The sequence below is a fragment of the Suricata suricatta genome, chromosome 5 (assembly GCF_006229205.1).
Source record: "Suricata suricatta isolate VVHF042 chromosome 5, meerkat_22Aug2017_6uvM2_HiC, whole genome shotgun sequence".
Lineage (NCBI taxonomy): Eukaryota > Metazoa > Chordata > Mammalia > Carnivora > Herpestidae > Suricata > Suricata suricatta.
The window spans coordinates 82,995,076-83,019,529 of record NC_043704.1 but is presented as its reverse complement, the minus strand read 5'-3'; the positions used below and the strand labels follow the sequence as shown (position 1 = coordinate 83,019,529).

Below are 24,454 nucleotides of genomic sequence, written 5' to 3'. Positions count from 1 at the left end.
TGATTTGCCATTTTATTCCTCTGTGATATTTCATGCCATGCTTCCAAGACAGCTCTAACTGTAATTCAGAGTCTGGTATGTACCTCCAGTTTCAGTAATTAAAGTCATGTCACCATTGGCTAAATGAATAAGAAAGAAGAATATTCTGGTAATGACAGCTTCTCAGGGTTGGGCCTAGGCTTAGAAAATTTCTAGCCTCTTTTGAACATTAGCCTCTCTTTATTTCCAAATGCTCAATGGAAATCAATGCATTAAAATTAAGTCCATGAGAGCTAAGAATGAGAGACAAATCTCTCAAAGAACAAGTAACCTCACCAGTCCTTGTGAACCCTCAAAACCAAACTCTCTTAAGGTCGGATCTTGAAAAAACATCCAAGAAGAATGTTGGGAAAACATCATGATGGCAGGTGTTTCTTTTTTTCCTTCCTCAAAATCTTTTTAGCTCTGTTCTTTACAACCTCAAAGAAATGCACTCCCTTAAGAAAGATTAAATGACACCCAACAGCAACAGGAATGACATCTATGAGATCTACCCTCCTCCATTTGAATAGTTCTCAACTCATTCTAGCTCTGGGAGAGGCTTAAGGGAAGACTAAGACTTGGCTGTACTGTTCATTAAGGTTGGTGAGGTGGGCCCTCCCAACAAGACCCCTGCCCCCACAACAAAATCTAAAATACAAATTAATTTGCCCCTTACCTGAGAGAATGGCAAACTGTCTGTGGAGTTGCTCAATTATATCCACTGCCACCAAAGGTCTGATTTCCTGTTGCATTATTTCATCTGCACAAATGAAATACACATTAGGTTAAATCCTTGTAAATTACAAAGAGAATTTTATTTTTTTATTAAAAAACATTTTTACATTTCTATTCCTTTTTGAGAGACAGAGACAGAGTATGAGTGGGGGAGAGGCAAAGAAAAAGGAAGACACAGAATCTGAAGCAGGCTCCAGGCTCTAAGCTGTCAGCACAGAGCCCAACACAGGGCTCGAACCCATGAACCATGAGACCATGACCTGAGCTGAAATTGGATACTTCACTGACTGAGCCACCCAGGCGTCCCTATAAAGAGAACTTTAAAAGGAAGAAAGGGACACTTCAATACTACAGAAACCTGGGACTTATCAAGATATGCTTACAGCACATTATTCTCTTGAGAACTTGATTCCTGAGATGCAGAAATGGATCTGGGTTTTCCGTCATTTGAATCTCATATCCATGAGCACAAGCACATTTCTAGAGCCTCTCTCAAGGTTTTAGGAGCGACCAGTACAAAGAAGGGGTCCTGAAGTTTAAGCTACAGTAGCTTCCACAATATACCTGCTAGGATGGTCTCATTACCAAGGCAGGTACTCAGGTATCTGCCTGCTCGTTTAGGTCTGCAGGACATTTTAAACACAAACAACATAAGTCATCAGAGTTCATCTCAAGCTGGGTCATAAAATCAATCTGAGATTTATGAAGGTTCTTTGCTTTGTGCTCCTTCCCTCCCTAATTTCTTCCTTTTTGCCTCGATCTTTAGTTGCCTCTATGCCCTTTTAATTTTTCCCCTTCCAGAATACTTCAGGGGACCTCTTCCCACTGCCAAGTATGTTTAAGGAGGCACTTCTTCATTTTGCTAATTAAAGATGGTCCATACTGAATAAAAAGTTACAGATTTCCAAGGCAAAAAACTCAAATCTTTCAAGCACAAACCTACAAATGTCTTCTAACCCTGAGAGTGATCTATAAGCCCTATGATTTTCATTCTATCCATTTGGGGAAAAGAGATTAAAGAGGGGAGAAGACTAAATAAAAACCCTTCGCCTGGGCTGGAAAGAGAAAGGCATTTTCACACTCTCGCAGCCTAAGATATTATTATCTTCATTTAACTGTTTCTCAGGGAGTCTCAAAAAATGAACTGGTTATTGTTTGTTTCTACAGCAGTTAGACATCAAGTTAGATAAAGACACAAGCCAATTAATCTTGTACATTGATGCTAAGTAGGAATCTCCCATTGATTCAGCCTGGAGTTGAGGTAATGTTTTGATATTGCAATGTTCACCAATCAGACGGTTATATTAGGGAAGCTTCTCCCAAAGCCTTGGTTTCCACTACCCAGCTTTAGGGTGAAGGTTCAAGGAGATGACACTTGTGGGGATGTATACAGTAGATCCTCAGTAAATGCTAGTTATATCCCTTGAGCTGGAAAGGCCTTTCCCACATATGCTTTCTGAAAGTCTTGTTAGGCTGGGGCAAGTGCCAGCTGAAATGCCAAGGCCCTTCTCAATGAACTCTACCACTCACTCTGGAGGAAAGTGAGTAAACCCAGACCAGGGCTCCTTTATCCCTCCTTCATCTTTCCACCCTGATTTCACTAAAAATTCACTAATCCCGTTTCACTGTTAATTTTGGTGGATGCAGTAAAGGCACTGTAGTTATAGCTGGCAAAAAGGGAGGGCATTCTCTGTTTTATACACGAACTAACATATTTAACAGTAAAATAAGTCTGAGATCTGCCTAAAAATGCTCAGGCACTACCCCTTGCCAAAAATGTATGGGGCAAAGGGAGGGGGAGATGACACCAGATTGACAAATGTGGATAATTGTTGAAGCTGGTTGATGGATCCATGGGAGTTCACTATATAATTATTTTGTTTATGTTTTGAATTTTTCATAATAAAATGTAAATTACAAAAAGAAACCAACATAGAAAATTTAAGCAGAAACAAGAGTTACATAATGGGAGAGTTTTTCAGAATATAATCTCCCAGTGGTCTGGGAAAGTAACATACTCAACAATAGAGCTGAAGTATTATTTTTTCACGCCTGAGAGTGTATTTAAGAGCTAATGACCCCAAAGAAAAACCAAGATCATAAAATGAAATATATTGTTATTGTACCTCAATATTTGAGGAATGCTTTAGACATTTTAAAGAGGTAAGATCTGAAAATGTACAATAGAAGTGAGCTAAGCCAACCATCTCCCAACCCATCTCATTTTTTAAGTGAAGAAATGGAGACCCAGGGAGTTTCTGACCTTGTCTGTGGCCATATAATTTAAAGATGGAGGTGGGGTCAGCCTGATCACCTGACTCTACTAGGGCAAATCTCAGTCTTCTGTGAGGATTCCCAGACCCTTGGTCTTCAGGAGCACTGTCTTCAACCACCACTGAGAGGATAACTAGTGTCTCTCTCACCATGGGAATCTGTGGAGGTTTGCATAGCCTTCCAACAGACACTTTTCCGACCTGAGGTTACCAAATGAACAGAACTAAAATTTAGAATTTGTTTTAGAATAGAAATGAACTGGTTTCATTTGCTGAAAGAGCTTTGCCCCCAGCTAGGGAGGGATAGGGTTATCCTTGAAGACTTCCCAACAAAGGAGCTTCAAGACCCCATCTGGCTGGCTGCAACAGATCATGTGGGGTTCTCAGACTCAGGGCTGACCCAGAGCATGGAGATGACCTCGAACACACCCAGCTTTAGTGATGCCTGACATATATGGGCCTTTTGGAATAGGGGCAAGGTTGGTTCAGCCCCCAGTAGGACACATTCATGCTCTGATGAAAAGAGACATAAAGACCAGCCCTGCTGCTGGAGGGCCTTGCTCTCCACTGCTGTATAGATGGGGTAGGAAAGCTCTTTGGTCTAAAGGAACACCTTCCCCTGCAGTGAGAAAGAACCTAGACAGCTCTGCATGGAAAGGGCCATTTCTGCCAACTGCTAGCTAGGCTACCGGAGCAAGAACACTGAGTCTCAGTGTCCTCTGTTGTGAAATGGCTTTTCCTTCTCCAGAAGCAGTTGCGCATGAGCAGTGATACCCACCGAAGTGGTAGTACCTAATGCCCTTTCCTGGCCCCTGGTCCTGTATGGAGGTCTCTTGTTTGCTGCTTGCTATTTTTGATATGCATGGATTAGGGAGAAACTTGTCTCTTTCAACCCTCACAAGGCAAGGGGAAGTGATCATTCAACATCAACACAAATTCTATCTTGTGCAAAGTTACAAATAGATCAGGAGGAAACTTGTCCCTCTTCTGTCCCTGCTAAGTATATAGGGGTGTGACTGTATGCTACCCTGGACCCACAGTTCCCAAAATGCAGAAGGCATTGAAGTTGCACAAACAGCCTCCTACGTGATGGAATAACAGCCTAGCACATCCCATGGGAGCACAGCTTGGGAATGCAGGAAGCAACACCCCTGTGTTGTCCACTGCCCAGTCTGAGAGAGCAATACAGGCTCTGGGGCAGGACCTTTCCTACTGATTGCACCTGTCCTCACAGCAGAGAGCAGGGAACTGCTGATAACAGCTTTTTATGCACTCTGAACATTGCAACTGATCAGGATAAAGGGCAATGAATCCCTTATCCTTTCTGGCTGTTCTGAAATTTCAGTCACACTAGGATTTAAAAGATTCAAGTATGATCTGAAGGGAGAAAAAAAGAACCAGATTGCTAAATAAGTAAGTTAGGGGAAAAGAGTTTGGTCGGGACCGAAGATGGAAGGCAGCCTCAAGTTTGACAGACCCTGCCACAATTCTATTTTGCCAAGAGAATCTGGTGACCAGAAAAAAAATGGAAGAGTCTGCGGCTTATCTTGACTAGGAGTGGGCCCAGGATCCCCACTCTCAGCCTCTGTGCAGCACACTTGTCTGCTAGTAACACTAATGGGCGCCGGCTGTGAGCTGCCCGGACAACGCACCTCACAGATTAACTCATTTAATTGGTCGGATAATGACGGTAAAGGAATGCACCTTTTCCCTACTATGAACCTCCTCCAGGCCATCCCGCCCTCTCACCACAACTAGATCAGACTTGACTGCCAGGAAAACACTTCTGGACCAGCAGCTCGGAGAAACCAGTTGCCAGGCTGGTAGGAAGAGCCATCCCATGAGGCCACGCGTTTCACTTCTCTTTCTTCCTGGCCAGGTCAGAAATAACACTAACCCATTTTCCTTCTTTTACTGGGCCTTGTACTGAACACCATAAGACTTAGTATTGAAGTCTTGTCATAAGTTAACAATGAATAAAAGGCATGTGAAAAGCAGATGGAAGAATTTTTTAAAAGGAGAAATCTAGAATTTTAAAAGCAAGAACACTGAAAAATGTCCAACTTCCTACTAGTCAAATAATGCAATTGAAACAATAACAGACTACCTCATTCATCCATAAAATAACTGAGACTCTAACACCCAATCCCAGAGGATTTTTTTTGAAAACTAATACATGTACATGACCTTGAAGAGTGAAGCTGGCAGATCCCTTTTAGAAAGTAGGTTCACAAGATTTTATCCAGTATTTATTGTGTAGTTACATACCAAACCCCATTATATGCAGCATCTCATTTAATCCTCATAACAATGCTACGGGTAATATTGAACTAGATGCTTATGTAACAAGGTAAGCATACTGGAAAGTGTGCTTGGATTAAACAAGATGTAGCTTAAACAAAGCATCCTCATCCAAAGTCAAGCAAGGTCATCCAAGCTCATCTAAGATCAAGTAGAGCCAGAATTTAAATCCATGTCATTCTGAACTCCAACGCCCAACATCTTAACCATTACAAAACAGAGCTTCAATACACAGTCATTAAAATCTTCATAATCTTTTATTCATTCATTCAATATTTGGAAATTTAAGGCAAGAAAATAGTAAAATGAAAATGCTATCCATAAAAAGGTAGACTGGAAATACTATTTATAAGAGTGAAGAGATGAAAGCATTCATTATATAATTATGATGACCATCTCCACAGAAAAAGAATTAAAGTATAATATCATGGACATAAAAACTCTGTGAGGTGGGACTGCAGGCAAGTTTAAAAAAAGAAGAAGAAAGTATGTGGTGTATTTGTGCACATGTGTGTGAGCATATGAGAAAAGAATACTTAAAATGGTTGTGTTAGCGTCATGGAATCATACTGTGGTTACCCACTTAGCTTACATAGAGAAAAATATGCTCTGGTAGCCCTTATTTTTTATGCTAATAAAACTTTATTGAAGTACAATTTACATGCAGCACAATGCACCGACCCTCAGTGTACAGTTTAATGTATTCTGATAAACACATACACTCATAAAACTGTCAAATAGATCAAGATATGGAATATTTCCATTACCCCAAAAGCTTCCTTGTGGCCCCTGTCCCAGACTCCACACTGTTGGGAGCTCCACATCCCACAGCCCACCCTCCCATAAATACATGTGCTAAAGGCCACGTGGGTGGCTCGGTCACTCGTGATCCAGTGCTCCGGGCAGGCGAGGCAGCCCCACACATCTCCCCTCTTAACACCACTGGAGACCCAGGGAAATACTTCTCCACATCCCTTGGTCTATATCCTCAAAAGAATGGATGACTGGATCCAATGCTATGACGGCCTGTGGGCTGTGCCACTGCTGGTATCAGGGACAGACGCTGCTTCAGGGTGCTGGGAGGATGGGAGCAGCGGAAGCGCTTAAGTAAGAGAAGAGACAAATTAATGAACACGTCAAATCCTTCCTCTCACATGGAATGAATACTGTAGATTCTTATAGGATGAAATATCTGCCCAGCACTACCAATCATCAACCTTCTTTCTTAATTTTTTTAATGTTTTTTATTTGTTTTTGAGAGACAGAGAGACAGAGCATGAGTGGGAGAGGGGCAGAGAGCGAGGGAGGCACAGAATCCAAACCAGGCTCCAGGTTCTGAGCTGTCAGCACAGAGTCTGCCGTCAGGCTTGAACTCACAAACCAGGAGATCATGACCTGAGATGAAGTCAGACACTTAACCGACTGAGCCACCCAGGCACCCCAACCTTCTTTCTTCCTTATATTTCACAATGCAAATACATATATTCAAAATATATTCCTTGAATCCAATTTTAACATTTTACTTAGATCACATTTTAGATCACTGCTCTCAACAGAGCTCAAATTATGTGAAAATCCCAATTATAACAACAGTGCTTTTACTAACATAAAGGCAAGAAAAAATATTTTTTTTGTGGATTAATTAGTGACTTACAGATTACAGGAATCTTTATTACCCATCCAAATTTCACAGGCACATCAACACAGGCACTTAGACACACAGTAATTCCGTTTTGTCATCTTTGCTATTTTCTGATTTTTAGTCATAATAAAAACCATAGCTTTCTACATATTTTAATTTTGTTTTTATTAGAGTATGTAAGGTAGTTGGTAAGACAAAACACATTTAACTGTGGCATGGGGGCCTCCTTTTGCACGCTTGTCCTGTTTAAATGCCTGATTAAACAGGCATTTACAACTGCGTTGAGAACTGTTAAGATATTACTAAGCATAGCATTTCTGTTTTTTAATACTTATCCAAATCCCTTTTCTCCTTTTTCTTTCCCTTACAAAGTTGAGATTTTTTTTTAAAGCTCCTTAATTTCTGCTGACATTTCACATCATACCCTTGCAGGAGACAAGCACTGCAGAGGTGGAAGTTCCTGTGCAATGAGTTTCCTTAGCAACAAGAGCTGGAGATGCCATTCCCTTGTAGCCCTTCATAACTACAGGAGAGGTGAGGCAAGCTCTGCTGCCTGGAGTATTCTGAATAAAAAGCAATCGAGGCCCTGGAGGAAATTGAGAAAATCTGTGAAAATACTTAATCCCTCCTTCCCATAAGGCTCTCCTGTTTTACTGCTGGGTTTCAAGTACCTCCATCTGCATTTTAATCAATACCCCACCCCCAGCCATGCTTCTCAGATTATAATCAATATACAAATCACATGGGCTTTAGAACACAGATTCTGATTCAGTAGGCCTAAGGCATTTCTAACAAGCTCTCCAGATGCTGCTGGTTCAACAGAGAAGCAAGCACAACATTGATTCCAAGACCTTTATTCTTGATCCCCTTCTGATGCTTTTGAAAATGCAGGTCAGGGGCACCTGGGTGGTTGACTCCATTGCACGTCTGGCTTCGGCTCAGGTCACGATCTCACAGTTTGTGGGTTCGAGCCCTGCATCAGGCTCTGTGCTGACAGCTAGCTCAGAGCCTGGAGCCTGCTTCAGATTCTGTGTCTCCCTCTCTCTGACCCTCCCCTGCTCGCACTGTCTCTCAAAAATAAATAAAAACATTAAAAAAATTTTTTTTGGAAAATGCAGGTCAGGGAAAAATATAGTAAACTTTTTATTTGGATTGTTCGCTGTCTGCTCCTCTTCTCATTCAATAAAAATAATCATCACCCTGTGTTCACAGTATTCTTGAAACTGAGCTCCAGATGGTGTAAATTTTCCCTTCTTTGCTGATGGTGAGGTCAGCACGCTGGGAAACAAGCCACCCTTGGCTTGAGAGCCTGCTTAGGCCTCTTTCCAGCACACCTCAAGCCCTGCCCACTGCTCAGGTGGGCTCCTTCATGCCTATACCTCTCCTTGTTGGCCTCCTCCTATCCCTGGATTCAAGTTTCTTGTCTGGAAGCAGAGTCTTGGGCAAAACAATGGTATATGGCATAATAGGAGGTGAGACCTGATAGCAGTACTAATCATTTAACATAGCATCTTCCAAACTTTTCTACACTTTCTTTTTAAACCTCCTAGAGAAAAAAAATATAACATAAAGAAATCAAAATGGTATAATTTTAGACATTTTAGCAATATGATGGATAAACAATTTTATTTTTGTTTAAGAAAAAGTCCTGGAAGCTCTGGCAAAATTTCCTTCCTTCCTCTCTTGATTCATTCATTCATTCATTCATTCATTGAGGTATGGAGGCAGAATGAAAAGAACTGGACTTGCATCCCAGCTCTGACACTACCCAGCCCCGCCATCTCCAGGGTATCCCCCTGTAAAATGGGAATAATAATTAATACTGGCTCCTTGGAGGGCTGTTATGAAGATTAATACTACCATTTATTTTACACTTAACTGCCTACTGGGTATTTTGTTACATGTTTGACATACATTATCTAACAATTAATTAAAATGTGAAAACAGTTTGTGTATGAGATTCAACAGATGCTAATTAAATTTATCATTCAGTCCTTTGAGCTATGATCCCAAGGATACCACAACAGATTTCTTACAAACATCTATGTCACTGCCATGCGTTGGTGGCTTGCTTTAAAATTCTGCTCATAAACTCCCCTTGTTGACCTTCCTCTCTCACTATGAAATAAGTCTAACAGAATTTGTTTTGAGTTCAGAAGGACTCAGGAACAAAACAGAGATTAGAATTAGGTCAAAATATAAATAAATATGTAGTATATGATAAAAGTGGCATTTCGCATGAAGACAGGGAGAGATTATTCAACATGTAGTGTCAGGTCAATCTGCTGGCCACCAAAAGATATCAAGTTGAGTGATTAAGAGCATCATCTCTGGTACCACAATGCCTAAATTCAAATCTTGGCTCTGCCACTTACAGCAGACTAATCTCAAGCAAGTTGCTGAACTTCCCTGGGCCTTTATTTCTTGATCTGAAAATGTAGGAAATTATAATACATCCACCTCATATAATTGTTGTAAGAATTGAGTTAAGATAGCTAGAGAGCTTAAAAAAATTCTTGGTATATGGTAAGTGCTATGTAAGGTTATTTTATTATTGCCAAAATGTTTAAATGTATCCATATTTCACTTCTTGCCAAAAGAATAAACTCCAGTTACATTAAATAATGAAACTATAAACTCCAAAATAAAGTCCAGCCAAATTAAGTAATGAAACTATAAAAATACTAGAAAAAAATATAGGAGGATATTTTTATAGTACTGGAATTAGAATAGCCTTCCAAAGTATGGCAGAAATACCAGTATGACTGATTAAGTTCATTTAAAAACTACTTTAGCAGGGCAAACACACTTTGAACAAACTCAGAAAAAAAGCAACAAATTGGAAAATTTACAGCACATGTAGTGATAAAAGGCTTATCTTCCTAGACTATAAAGAGCAACAGTGGGCTGGCTAGTGCCCCCTGCCCCAAAAGATATGGCCATGTCCTAATCCTGGTACCTGTGAACATTATCTTATGTGGAAAAAAGTCTTTGCAGATGTGATTAACTTAAAGCTCTTGAGAGGAAGAGTCTATTTTGAATGATCTGGGTGGGCCCAAAATGCAAGCATATGTATTCTTGTAAGAGAGGGAAACAGGAGAAGACCAGGTAAAGATGGAAACTGAAATTGGAATGCAGCCATCACAAGCCAAGACAGGCCTGGGGCCACCCAAGCCTGAAAAAGACAAGAAAATAAATTTCCCCTATAGCCTCTAGAAGCTCCACCTTGATTTTGGACTTCTGGTCTCTAGAACTAAGAGATAATAAATTTCTGCTGTTTTAGACATTAAGTCTGTAGTTAGTTGTTATAGCAGCCACATGAAACAAACACAAACTAAGAACAGATAATTCATGGAAGAAATACAGCCAATGAATTGATGTAGGAATGCAGTAATGGTCCCACTCTTACCTGCATTAAGATACTCAAATTTTCACTGCTGTCTTGAGTCACAGACAGAATAAAATGATTGACAGCCAAAGCATATAGGCAAGCATTTCACAGCCTTTGAGGGGCGGGGGTGGGGGAGAAAGGCAACAATGTATACGTAATGCAGCCAGTTTAGAATTCAGAAATTCTTGGGGCGCCTGGGTGGCTCAGTTGGTTGAGCTTCCAATTTCGGCTCAGGTCAGATCTCACGTTCGTGGGTTCGAGCCCCACGTCGGGCTCTGTGCTGACAGCTAGCTCAGAGCCTGGAGCCTACTTCCGGTTCTGTGTCTCCTCCTCTCTCTGCTCCTCCCCCTCTCATGCTCTGTCTCTCTCTGTATCAAAAATAAATAAAACATTAAAAAAAAAGTAAAACATTTTCCTTTAAAAAAAAAAAAGAATTCAGAAATTCTTCATAATCTTCTTTCAAATTATTTCTTCTCCTCACTACTAAAGAAACTGTAAAGCCCTTATGATTCAACCTTAATAAAATCAGGGAAATAATTTACACTTGAATTCAAGCCCTGTAGGATTTGTGCACACACAGGCAAGTAAACTTGTACCTATGCGTTTTAAGAATGGAAAGCAAAATCTGATTAAGAAGTTGTTCTTTCTTAAGTAGCAAATACATAGTACCCTTGCCTTTGATAACACAGTATATGTACTATATCCTAAGTGTATGGTATATAGTATAAGCATGAATTCAGAAAGTATACTGCAACAATGATAATCTCTATTCAGTAATTCCCCTCTCTTTAAGAAACAGGTTCCAAATATAAATAGAGTAATGAGAGAGACAAAGACAGATGTCTAATCACTTTTCCTAGTCTGTGATCAAAGGGAAAGGAATGTATTATAAACATTTTCAAGGCCCCCCCAAAAAAGGGGGGGTTACCAAAAAAAAAAAAGCCCATCCATAAAAGAAGCAGTCTTAGAAACAAATAGCTGCTTCAGTTCTTAGAGAATGTCTTAACTGACTTCCAAAACATGTAAGGCATACTTAGATATGCTGTTCTTTCTCACCCAGCCCACTGAAGGGAAGTGTTTTTCTTTTTTCTACCCTTAAACCACTAGTCTGTTATAAATTCATATGTTTTCAATGAAGTCTTAGCATTTCAGATTTAACATTTTTCTTCAGGAATATGAGTTTCATTATCTGGATTCGCATTTGCATTTCATAAAAGCAATATATGTTGATTATTTAAAAAAAAAAATCCGGCCCCTCGCCGCCAGCGGGAGTGGGTGGTTCCACCTCTCTCCCTCCAGAGGCTGTGGGGCCCCCACCTCCCCTCGGATGTGGCAGGGGACTGAGGAGGGCAGAGCCTGGGACGCCGCAGACCCGGGACTCAGAGCAGCTCAGACACGGTGAATAATAGCTTTTAAAGTCTGCATGCGCTCACGCGCGCGCACACACACAAATGGCCTCCAATAATACTACAATGCAAAAAATGGAAAAGAAACATAGGGAAAGAGTAAAAACACAGAAGAGGCAGAGGTAGAAAAAGTACCAGACCAACGTGTAGTGAATGGGGAGTGAGGCATTTCTTGAACTGGAAGGGATTTACAAATGCTGACAATACTTGGGAACCTGTCCAGAGTTACTTGAAGTATTTCTTCTTTTTTTTTTTTTAACTTTTGAGAGAGAGAGAGAGAGAGAGCGAGAGAGAGAGCGAGCGAGTGAGCGAGCAGGAGTGGGGGAGGTGCAGAGAGAAAGTGAGACAGAACCTGAAGCAGGCTCCAGGTTTGGGCCTCAAACCCACGAACCCTGAGATCATGACCTGAGCCAAAGTCTGACGCTCAACCGCTCAAACGACTGAGCCACCCAGGCGCCCCTGAGGCATTTCTTAATTCTTGAAAAGATGCCAAAGAAAAAGATGATACAAAAAGAAAGTCTTGATCTGAGAGTGAATCTGATGATAGCAAGTCAAGGAAGAAAAGAGATGCTGCTGAAAAACCAAGAGGCTCTGCCAGAGAACTTGATCCTGAATGAATAATTGGTGCCACAGACAGCAGTGGAGAATTAATGTTTCTCATGAAATATAAAGATTCAGATAAGGCAGACTCAGTGCTGGCAAAAGAGGCAAATATGAAGTGTCCTCAAATTGTAATTGCTTTTTATAAAGAGAAACTAACTTGGCCTTCTTGTCCATAAGATGAAGCTCAATATTTGTTTGCATTGCTTTATATATATACGTATTATATATATATATATAAATATATACACATACAATATATATAAATATAATCTGAAATAGAATATGTATATATACATCTATAAATTATATATATTGTGTTATATAATACATATAAATGTATAAACATATATAATATGAAATAAAATAAAAAATACAATTAAACAAAAACAAGAAATATAAAACTCCTATCACTCCTTCACCCCAAATTAAATAAATATCTCATATATGTATGTATAGGCATATATGCTTTTAAAATAGACTCATACTTAACACGTTGCATCTTACAACCTGATTTTTTTCAGATTATTTGGTCATCTCTTTTCAAGATGAATTTTTTATAAATAGCCATCTACAATATTGTTATGGCTGATTCATGCATTTTTAAAAGTCCTTTTATCAAACTTGAAACAGTATTACAAGTAAATTTTTCCCATGTAAAATTTGTTAAACCATTATTCCACTGAGAGTGAGGATGAATAACAAAACATACATAAAAGAAAGGCATCATTGCTCTCACAGTACCTTGTTTTGCCATATATTCTAGCCTGATACAGCTTCCCAGGAAATGGTGGTAAGCCCTCATCTCTGCCTCTGTGATCCGCACCGAGGTGTAAGGTAAGTATCTGGGGTCTTGCTGCCTACACTTCCTGCACCAGGAGGCCATTGGATCCCCAGAAACGGTGCCACTTTGCTCTCTCTTCGTTCCTCTCAGCACTGTACTCACATAAATGTGTTTAATCCTTTCTCTGATCTAATCTCACTGAAGTTCATTCAAGGTCATTTCATTGCTGAGAGTTTATCCTTTGGATTGGTGAGTGCTCACAGGATTATAGGCCCAATAGTTACTGGACTTATTCATTTAGAAACAAAGGGAAATTGGGGGGTGAGGAGGTGGGATAGAGAGGGAGCTCCTAGAGCCCATGAGAATCAGAATCTTTTTTTCTTTTTTAGAGGAATCACAATATGAGACATACATCAGGTGAGTGGATGTTTAATTAAAATAAAATAATAGACAAGGATAAGTTTTTTAAAGGATGCAGTTCGGGTTATGACAATTGGTGCCTCAACGGGGGCTCAGTAAAGTAACGCGACACTGAGCTCGGGTTACAACAGGATGCTCTTAAGAAAATTTATTCTAGGCCACAATCCTCCCTTCCCTCTTTTCCAACCTCTCTAAACTGCAGAGGAGTAAAATCCAGAGACTTAAACTACAGCCACTAGAAGTCACTATCTAGGCAAGCAACGTGGGTTGGTACAGCATATGATCAATGCTCAAGTCTTGAAGGAATGTAGAGTGTCTCCTGAACCACTTCTAAAGATCAGGTGCAGGTACAATATCATGATTCTAAAATGAAGGATGTTCTTTGTCTGCCATGATCTGACTAAGACCTCCCACCCTTAGTACCACTTGGGGAAAAGCAAGCTCACGTTTCAGAACTGTACATGCAGAGTGTGGTATACTCAGAGAGAGGCTGATTTCTCATAATGTACTTATCTTGGATCTTCATGCTTAATGTTTTTGTTTAATAATCTTATGCTCCAAGATTTAAAGAAAGGGCACAATATGAAATATCCAACAAGTGATAGATAAGTTTGTATATAAACTTCTAATTTTTATTTGTATAATTCAAGCTAAAATTTGAGTAACACTTGTGACTAGCCAAGGGGAAACTGGAAACTCTTTTTTGTAAAAAATAAATAGGGACGCCTGGGTGGCTTAGTAGTTTGAGCATCCAACTCCTGATTTTTGCTCAGGTCATGATCTCAAGGTCGTGGGACTGGGCCCCACGTATGGCTCCGTACTGAGCAAGGAGCTTGCTTGGGATTCTCTCTCTCTCCTCTCTCTCTGCCCCTCCCTCACTCATTCTCTCTCTCTCTCTCAAAATAAATAAACATTTAAAAAGTAAAATTTTTAAAAATAAATAAATGTTTCTTTTTTAGGGAGAAGGTAAAATTCACACATATTGAAATACTCAAATCTGAAGTGTACATTTTAATGAGTTTTGACCAATGGATACATCCATGTAGTCCATACTCCTGTCAAAACATAGAACACTTCCATCTACAGAAAGTATCATGTCCCTTCTCAGCCACTGAAGTGATTTTTCAATAGACTAGTCTTGCCTTTTCAAAAACTTCATATAATGTAATCATATAGTGTGTACTCTTGTGTCTAGCTTCTTTCTCTCAGGATAATGCATTTCAGATTCATCCATGTTGTGTGTATCAGAAGTTCATTTATTTTTATTGCTGAGTTATATCTCATCTTATGAATGGTCACAGTTTGTCCATTCTCCTGCTGATAGACATTCAGGCTTTATCCCAATTTGGGCTGTTATGAATGAAGTTTCTATGAACATTCATGTAAAGGTCTTTGTGTAGACACACGTTTGCATTTCTCTTGGCTAAATACCTACAAGGGCAGCAAACAAGGCAAGTTTTAAGCAACAGTTTGTTATATATAGCCAAATTTCCCTCCAAAATGGTTGTGCCAGTTTACATTCCCACCAACAATATAGAAAGTGCCTGATTCCCCATATGGAGGCTCTTTTTCCTACTAAACATTAACTTCTTTACCCATTCATTCAGTTATGAATAGCCATGAATGCTTGGCTAGCATCACAACACCTACGAACATAAGCGCTATCTTTGTTAACCACGTAAATCCACAATGACAGTGTAAATGCAATTGCACACACCCAGCAATGACCATAATTATATTTTTTGCAGTTTACAGAGCTCTAGGGAGAGGGTAGACAGTAAAATCTTGGAAATTTTCTTTATTACATTTGAATCTCTATTACATTAACAAACTGCACAGCTATATTCCTATATTCCATGCACTGACCTTTATCATTTCACCAAGATCAAATATCCAGTAAAGGACTACATTTTATTTTGAACAACATTCTGAAATAACTGAGTACTAGGTAACTCTTAGAAAAGAGCTGATTATTTCAATAATAATGACAATGGGAGGTGAAAAATTTCCCCATTCCCCAGCAAGAAACTACTATTATAGGTGGGGGGGGGCTTTTTTTAGCACTTCTAGGGGCACCTGGGTGGCTTAGCTGGTTAAGCATCTGACTTCAGCTCAGGTCATGATCTCACTGTTCACGAGTTCAAGCCCTGCATTGGGCTTTGTGCTGTCAGCTCAGAGCCTGGAGCCTGCTTCAGATTCTGTATCTCCCTCTCTCTCTGCCCCTCACACTCACACTCTGTCTCTCTCCAAATAAATAAACATTGAAAAAACATTAAAAATAATAATAATAATAATAATAATAATATCACCAAAAAGGGCTAACAACATTGCAACTATTGTTCTATGCACTTAACATGCAATACTTCAAAATCCTGTAAGAGAAGTTCTTTCATTATCCCATTTGACAGGAAACAGATGAATCCAAATGCTGATAGAGATCTGATAAAATCAAGAACCCCACACTCTGTTGACATATTCCCAGAAGGCAATTTGACCAAAATGTATTTTAAAACTCAGTACTCATACTCTTTGATCCAATAATAACATTTGCTAGAACTCTATTCTTAAAAAAATTTTGGAATATGTGAAATGTGTGCAAAGATTTCTGAACCAAGATGCTCCTTGGGGCTCCAGAGTGGTTCAGTTGGTTAAGCACTGAACTCTTGATTTTGGCTCAAGTCCTGATCTCCGGGCTCCTGAGTTGGAGCCCCACGTGGGCCTACGCTGACAGTGCAGAGCCTGCTTGGGTTTCTTTCTCTCTCCCTCTCTCTCTGCTTCTCCCCTGCTAGTGCACGCTTTATTTCAAAATAAATACATAGACTTTAAAAAAAAGATTCTTCTTGCATTTTTGAAAAAATAACACTGACAAACTGGAAACAACCTATCTGACCAACACTAGGGCAATATTTAACTAAATTATATTATAACCATGTAGTGAAAAATCACAAATCTATTAAAATGTTATTTATGGAAATGTTTTATAATATATGAAATTGCTTATAGTTTAGTTCAATTTATAGTATAGTTTTAAAAAGCATAATAGGATTTATATAATTACATAAATAATATGTATGAGATAGATCATATCATGTAAAATGATACAAATTGCCAAAGGAAAAATGCCAAAGGAAAAAACCTAGAAGAACATATGCTCAAAGAGTAACCGTGACTATAACTAGGAGATGAAATTGTGAACTTTCTTCTTTGTACTGTTCTGTCTTTCCAAATATTATGCAACGAACATGTATTTTTTTCTGTATTTTTCTGTTTGATAATGCTTTTTAAAATTTATTCTTAAACTGGTATACGGTATAATTTACTCTTATTGGCATACATTCTAGGTTTGACAATTGCATGGAGCCATTTAACCTTCACCACAATCAGGATAGGGAGCAGTTCCATTCTCCCCATAGTCACACCACCTCCTCCCCACCCTTAACTCTGAGAGACCACTCCATCCTAATCTACCTTTTCCAAATGCCGAATAAATGAAACAATTTACTATGTACCTTTTGGATCTGGTATCTTTCTTAAGCATAATGTATTTCAGATTTATTCATGCTGTTGTGTGTAGCAATAATTCATTTTTTTAATGTCTATTTATCTTTGAGAGAGAGACTGACATGGTGAGAGCAAGGGAAGGGCAGAGAGAGAGGGAGACAGAATACGAAGCAAGCTCCAGACTCTGAGCTGTTAGCACAGAGCTGAAAGTGGGGCTTGAACCCAGGAACCGTGAGATCATCAGCTGAGTCAAAGTCAGATGCTTAACCGACTGAGCCACCCAAGCGCCCCTCAATGATTCATTTCTTTGCATTGTTGAATATTCCATTGTGCTGATGTGCCACAAGTTGTTTATCCATTCCCCAGGTGAGAGACGTTTGGGTTGTTTCCAGTTTTTAGTGATTAAAAATTAGGCTGCTCTAAGCATTTACATACAGATTCTTGTGTGACTATGTTTTCATTTTTCTTGGGGTAAGACCTAAGTATATGTTTAATTTTATGAGAAACTGCCAACTGTTTTCTAAGTGGCCGTACCACTTTCCACTCCCACCAGACCCTTCCCATCTTCACTGTGACTTGGTATTTCCAATTTTTTAACTACTCTAATAAGTTTGCAACTTTCCTGATATTGACCATATTTTCATGTGCTTATTTTCATCTGCGTTTCATTTTTGGGAAAGTAACCATTCAGTTTTTTAAATCCATTTTCAAGTTAGGTTGTTTGGTTTTTATTTAATGTTGAGTTTGAGAGTTCTTTACATATTCTGGATAAAAGTCTTTTGTCAGGTATGTGATTCACAAAATTTTTTCCCTGTCAGTTGTGTTTTCATTCTCTTTACAGTGTTTTTTTCACAGAGCAAATACTTTTAATTTTGATGAAGCCCAATAATCAATTTTTTCCTTTATGAATTGTACTTTTGATGTCAACCTAAGAACTCTTTGGCCAGCCAAGAATACAAAGACTTTCTCTTACGTTTTCTAGCAGATTTCTGATTAGAATCTACATGTAGGCACATGATCCACTTTGAGTTAATTTGTGTATATGGGGTCAAGGTTCATTTTTTTTGTATATGGATGTACAATTGTTCCAGCACCTTTTGTTGAATTTGCCTTTTACACTTTAATCCATCGAAATCCCTTCATGCCTTTGTCTAAAATCAGTTGACCATATTTGTGTGGAACTATTTCTGGGTTCTTTATTCTCTTCCATTGATTCTTGTTTCTATCCTTTGACCAACACCACACTCTTGATTACTTTGCTTGATAGTAAGTCTTGAAATTAGGTAGTGTGTTCTTTTTCAAAAGATTTTGACTCTTATAATTCTCTTTGCCTACTATAGCACCTTTTGCTGATTGTAAATTTTAGAATCTGTGGTTGATTTCTACAAAAACAAACTTGATAGGCTTAGAATTGGAGTTATGTTTAATCTATAGATCAATTTGGGAAGGACTGACATCTTAATATTGACTCTTCCAAACCTTAAACACAGACCATGTATTATTTTTATAAACAGTTTTAAAGCCCTTCTGAAAACCACATAATGTTCATTTTTCACTCATTTCTTCTGCTTCTTTTTTTAGATTGTACCACAAAGCCATAGAAAATGATGAACATTATCTTTCTCTTTAAAATCTGGTTTAGGTTTCCCTAGGCACTGAGGGAGAAAATGCTCATGTCACACCTGAAGGGCAAACCATGTTTGAGTAGTGGAATTTTCCTTCTCTTCTCTGCACTATATGTCAAGGTCTAAATCCCATTTTGAAGCCTAAGAGATTTTTCTTCCTTTGTAAGCAAAGCTTCTTTAGGTTACTGAAGGGATAAATACTGCAGTGGAAGCAAAATGGAATGAAAAGTAGAAGGATATGGGTAAGGGAGTTCAGGAGGACCATGCTTCTAGTCTAGGTCCTGCACCAGAGCTTTGCCACCACTGAAGGAGCAAAAAAGAGGAAAGAGAAGGAGCCAGTGAAATGGTGACTCAAAGGGCCTGCAAAACCCCTGGGAGCTAGGGTGGCAAGAGGACATTTTGAAAACAGCGATACCTCCAGCTCCATGTCAATGTGGCTGTTTGTCTAGACCATAAACATCTCTTCTCCCATCGTCAGAAAATTATTCTGATCTTCATGTACATGACTTTTGAAATATTGAGGAAGAATTGAGTCCCACAACTAAATCAATCAGATACAAAAGCAAAGCAGCAAATGTGGAATAAAAAGAAGCAGCGAGGGCATAAAACTACAAGCGAAGCCCAATGAGAAGAGGGAGAAACTGGAGCTTATGGCTGAATATCTACCTCCCTTATTAGACTGTAAGCCCCAGGAGGACAGCTTTCATTCCTCCCAGACCCCAGCACATCTGGGGAGCGGTAGTGGGGCTGCAGCAGTGGAGGCACCCAGGTTCTGGCCCTCACAGGGGTCATGGCTGCTTCCTTCACACCTCGTCCCCCGCACCTGGCTAGTGCCCAGCAGTGGAGGCCTCAATAAACATGGTTAGTCTCAAATTGTGGCTTAAATAAGGAAAACTGGCAGAAGGACCTCCTTCCCCTCAGTGACTGATTAATTCTAGCCTTCTTGGATAGGGAAAGAGAAAAGGGCTAAAATGAATTTAAGCTGATCCAATAACAGATAAAAACAAACAAGAAAGTCACACAAACCAAAACCTGGGCTGACCATGATCTGGGCTTAGATAACTGGACAAAGAAATCCAGAAGTAATTCTTCTAAACTGGGCAACTCCAGCATGCTCCAAGATTTAGGGCGCCTGTAGTTTGTTCACCTGTTTGCTTTGTGCTTGAATCTCCCTCCTAGGACAGTCCTCTAAACACAGGGACTCTTCTACACTAAATAAAAATGCATGTTGGTCCTGTTACCTTTTCATTGTAACCTTCTTAGACTTTTTTCCCCTAAGACTCTGGTGGTGAGCATAGGAAGAACAAGTAGGCAGCACTCCTAAAAGTGTCTTTCTTTACAAAGACCTATTCCTGTCTAAGTGTTACACATTTATTATGGAGGCTTGCTTAAAGACTATAAAATAAATCCTCACATTTATTTACTTACTTACTTATTTTAGAAGAGAGAGAGTGCATGAGCAGTGGACAGGGGCAGAAAGAGAGAGAGAGATCTTAAGCAGGCACCACACTCAGCACAAAGCTGGATGTGGGGCTCAATCCCACAACCCTGTGATCATGACCTGAGCTGAGATCAACAGTCAGATGTTTAACTGACTGAGCCAACCAGGTGTCCCTAAATCCTCACATTTTAAAGTGACTCTTAATAAATGAACACTTCAAGTGGCTGGTAAAATACACTCAGGGAACTAATGCTTTAAGCTTCCATTAGGTTTTTCAAGATTTTTAAAACTAATTAATAACACATCTATCATTTGGTGGCTTATAGTCCCTTCTGTGATGAAAAATTAAACCCAGTCTGAGAACTCACAGGCCTTGAAGCCAGACAAACCTGACTTTTAATTCCACTCAGTATGACCTTGGTCAAGTTTCCAAATCTGTTTAAGCCTCCAAATTCTCCTCCATAAAAAAGGGCTGTACTTGTAACTAAGTTTAATTAAATCAACACTGTGTATAAAGCACAATATGTGACATTGAACAGATAGAAAATAAATAGTGGCTATGATAACATCATTCTTAATATTATTTCCATATCCTCTAGCCTCTACAATCCCCAGAGAAGGATCTAAATGAAGAAAGAAAAAAAGTGAGACACCAGACATGGATCTACCTTCCAGCTTGAGGTCATTCCTTCTTTCAAGGCAAAGCTTAAAGCTTCTTAGTTGTTTGGGAGAGGTCCACTAACCAGGGAGGTCTGAGCAGAGAATGGAATAAACAGGAGGAGTGCAGGAAGACCAACACAGTTACCAAAAGTGGCCATTTTCCTTTGCTCCTCCCAGTTAGAAACCTTTCCCCTCTCCACCTCCCTAAATCCTCTCCTTTCTTCAAACCCAGCTAAAGTCATACATCTTTATGTATGTATATACAGCTTTCTTGAATTGCTGAAGCTCACAACTTCAGCCTCCGAAGAGCTCATGGGCTGCAGACCTGGCACAAAGCCTTGCTCATGGAGGGCACTCTCCAAAAATCTGTTCACTGACCAGTTGGTATCTTCCCATAGCTGTGGTGCCTAAGCTCTGAGGTGACCGCATAGTCAGTGAGCCTTGAGGTATGCCCCAAAGAAAGAAGCACACTGCATAGAGGGAATGGTTTCTATTTTGCCCAGGGCTAGCTCTTAAAACTGCCCAAATATTTCACACTCTTACTGATTCTGAAAGCATAAAGCCTACACTTTCCAAATTACTATACTTGGTCTGATAGGTGACTGCACAGCTTAAAGACTGAGGACTCTGAGGACTTCCTCCCCATCTCAAGACCAAACCAATTTCTGATTGTGATTTTGTGATTCCTTTCACCAGTGATACTCTCCCCACCTGTCTCAATCTCTGGGGCTCACCTCAAGCCTGGCCTCCCCAGGAACCCTTTGTAAAATGGGCCAGACCAGGCTTAACCTCCCTCCCTTTTCTGAACACTTGTGATAGTTGGTGTTCATCTCATTCACGTTTTTGAACGTTTGATTTCAGTCTAGCTTGGATTTTTCTCTTTCTGTTTCAAATATGGATACATATTTGGTTGTAGGTTGAACATGTTCTAAAGTCTTTTCTAATAACATGACTGTGTCTTACTTAAGGGTAGAAATCCCAACTAATATTTATGGCCTTGTGGGCTAAATTAAACACATTACAGAAGATCAAGAATCACATGTTTAGTTGAACAGAAAGACCTTCTTTATTCCCTGAATTTCCTCATCGCTATCACAGGGTGATAATTATGCCAGTCCCTCTGCTTGTTTTTCAAGTTGGAATGATACTATATAGTGGAAAGTGGTTAAAAAGAAATCCATTGAGGACTATAGCAAAAGGGACTCTGTGAGTATAGAATGACTTCAATTGTTTGCTTTATGGACTAGCAGGAGAAGCATGAAAATGAGTGTTTTATTGTCCCTCCAAACTAGTCAAGAGGAATATTCCACCTGTATTCCTGTAGTACTTGGTAGATAGAGAATGCAGCAGAAGCAGTGCACGCTTGCTCTATAGGGCACAGATTTGATAAAAGGATGGCTTAAATGCCTGCAGGATGAAGGAATGGGGCCAGCATGGCAGAGGAAGTGATGCAGGGCTGACAGAGGATATGAGAAGGTCTCTGGACTCTGGGCCTTCCCTGGAGCACCAGCAGGAATTGTGAACGTTTGCCTGGAGTGAGTGTGGAGTAATCTATGTTCCTGCTGAGAATCAGCTACTGTTTTTGCCTTTTTCTGGAATTAGCCTGGGCTGTACAGAGCATGCCTCTCACACAGTGCACTCTGGAGATGGTCAAACCATCATCTGGTTGGGGGCTACTGTTCCAACAGTTTATCATTACTCCAGAGAGAATAAATTCACATGAAGCATCGGATCTGGGGTGTGTTTGCAACTGCTTTAAAATAATTTGAACCAGATTTTTTGGTAGATCTTCTTTGGGAGAGTTTTCTGTGCTTCCCCCAGGAGTAGGGACTTTTGTTTGTTTTCTTTAAATCTTGTCCAAGCTGCAGTGGGTCTTCACCTGTGCCCTGGAGTCCAGTTAAAGGTTTGGCTGCTTTCCCCCAGCATCTTACAGCTTTTGTCCAGAGGGAGAAATGTGCTTTTCCTGGGCCCCTCCCCTCCTCCAGGTCAGCCCCTCTGATAGAGGCTCTCTCCAGTCTCCTGTCCTATACCCTGTCTAGGGAGAGGAGCCTGCAGGTAGCTGGGAGCTCCCTTTGCTTTCTGGCTCATGGCAGCCATACTTATCTTTCACAATTTGTTTAAAACTTTTAGGTGATTTCTTTTTTTAAATTTTTTAATGTTTGTTTATTTTTGAGGGGGGTGAGGGGCAGAAACTAAGGGAGACACAGAATCTGAAGCAGGTTCCAGGCTCTGAGCTGTCAATACAGAGCCCGGCATGGGGTTCGAACTCACAGACTGTGAGATCATGACCTGAGCCGAAGTCAGAGGCTTAACTGACTGAGCCACCCAGGCGCCCCTTAGGTGATTTCTTTTTATTTGTTTATATAGGCTCTGGATGGATTATAATTTTGTAGTTTGTCTTTTTCTTGTTGTCAGGGTGAGAGTGAGCCTGTTTTCCATCATTGTGGGTTCCAGGGGAAAGCAGAATGTCTCCTTGTTTTTTTAGGTTTTTTTTTTTCCTTGTGTGTTTCATTGGGAAAATGTGTTTCATTTACACAGCCTCCTTTCATTACAGTGTTGTTATAGGCAAGCTACTAGGAATTTTGCAAGCTCTATTAGTAAAATGGGTCTTGAAATGTTTTCTTTGTGTTTCACCAGGTGTTGGGGATCTTGAATGTCAAAAAAAAAACTGTAGTTCATTTTTAAGAGTACTCAGCTAGATGAAAATGCTTCCTCCCACCTGTTATTGAGAAACCAGCTAAGCACAGGGATCTCTTATGTGGGAGAGCCATGGAGATTAGGCACAGTCATTGGATGCCTGGCCCATAACAGGGCCTCCCTGGGCCTGCTCTGGCCAACAGCCTACATTGTGCTACAAGGCACGTCTGTGTTTCCCATTTTTAAAAAGTGCTAAATAGCCTGAAATTTCTGCTGAATTACACTTAATTAATAAAGCTAATGTAAAAATCTCTGCTAGAATAGCTGAAATCATTGAGGATCAAAATGGAAATGGTCCTGCTTATCTTGGAATTTCTCTGAAGGGTAAGGCTATTGTCACATCTGCTTCCTTTTAGATGTTAGCGAGTATGGCCCAGCCAGAGAGGCTTTCAGCCTAGTCTTGCACCATGGAGTAGCTCTTCCCAAATGGATGTAGGTTCTCTTTCTGCTTATTTCAAGAAATAGGAATTGATTGGTTTTAATGAGTCTAAAAAGGAAGGCTACCTCATTATTGTAGACTTATTGAATTCAAGCACTTACTTCTTACTAGCAGGCAAAAATGATTATAATAAACTTTAGAGATTTGGGAATGTAACACATTACTGTTAACAAATGACAAAATTGACAAATAGACAAACAGACAAAATGACAAATGACAGAAGAAAGTGAGACCCAGAGAGGCTGGCAGAGTGGGATGGCCATAACAGGGTGCTTTCTAACCCATTCAAATAGAGCAAACAAAAGAAAGAGCTTTATTATGAACAGTGCTGAGTACTGAGCTAAACCTAAGGATATAAAGATGAATCACACATCTCCCTACCTCAACAGGGTGGTAAGGCAGAAATCCTTCCCCAGTACCAAATTAACATAAATATCCAGTTTAAATTATTTTCAAGCAGCAGTAAAAAATTTTGCCTTGATAAAACAGAACATTGACTTTGAAATCAGATCTCAGTT

General features: G+C 39.8%; 1 protein-coding gene and 1 pseudogene across 3 annotated transcripts in view; one reads left to right on the top strand and one right to left on the bottom strand.

Moving 5' to 3' along the window:
• The window catches only part of MCF2L2 (MCF.2 cell line derived transforming sequence-like 2), a 227,575-nt gene that overhangs the window by 194,725 nt on the left and 8,396 nt on the right, over positions 1-24,454 (bottom strand). For all 3 annotated transcript variants that reach the window (XM_029939799.1, XM_029939801.1, XM_029939800.1), the window contains exon 2: positions 698-781. In XM_029939799.1, the coding sequence (XP_029795659.1) occupies positions 698-781 (84 nt within the window). The remainder of the gene's footprint in view (positions 1-697; positions 782-24,454) is intronic.
• On the top strand, positions 11,815-22,322 carry LOC115292496 (annotated as a pseudogene).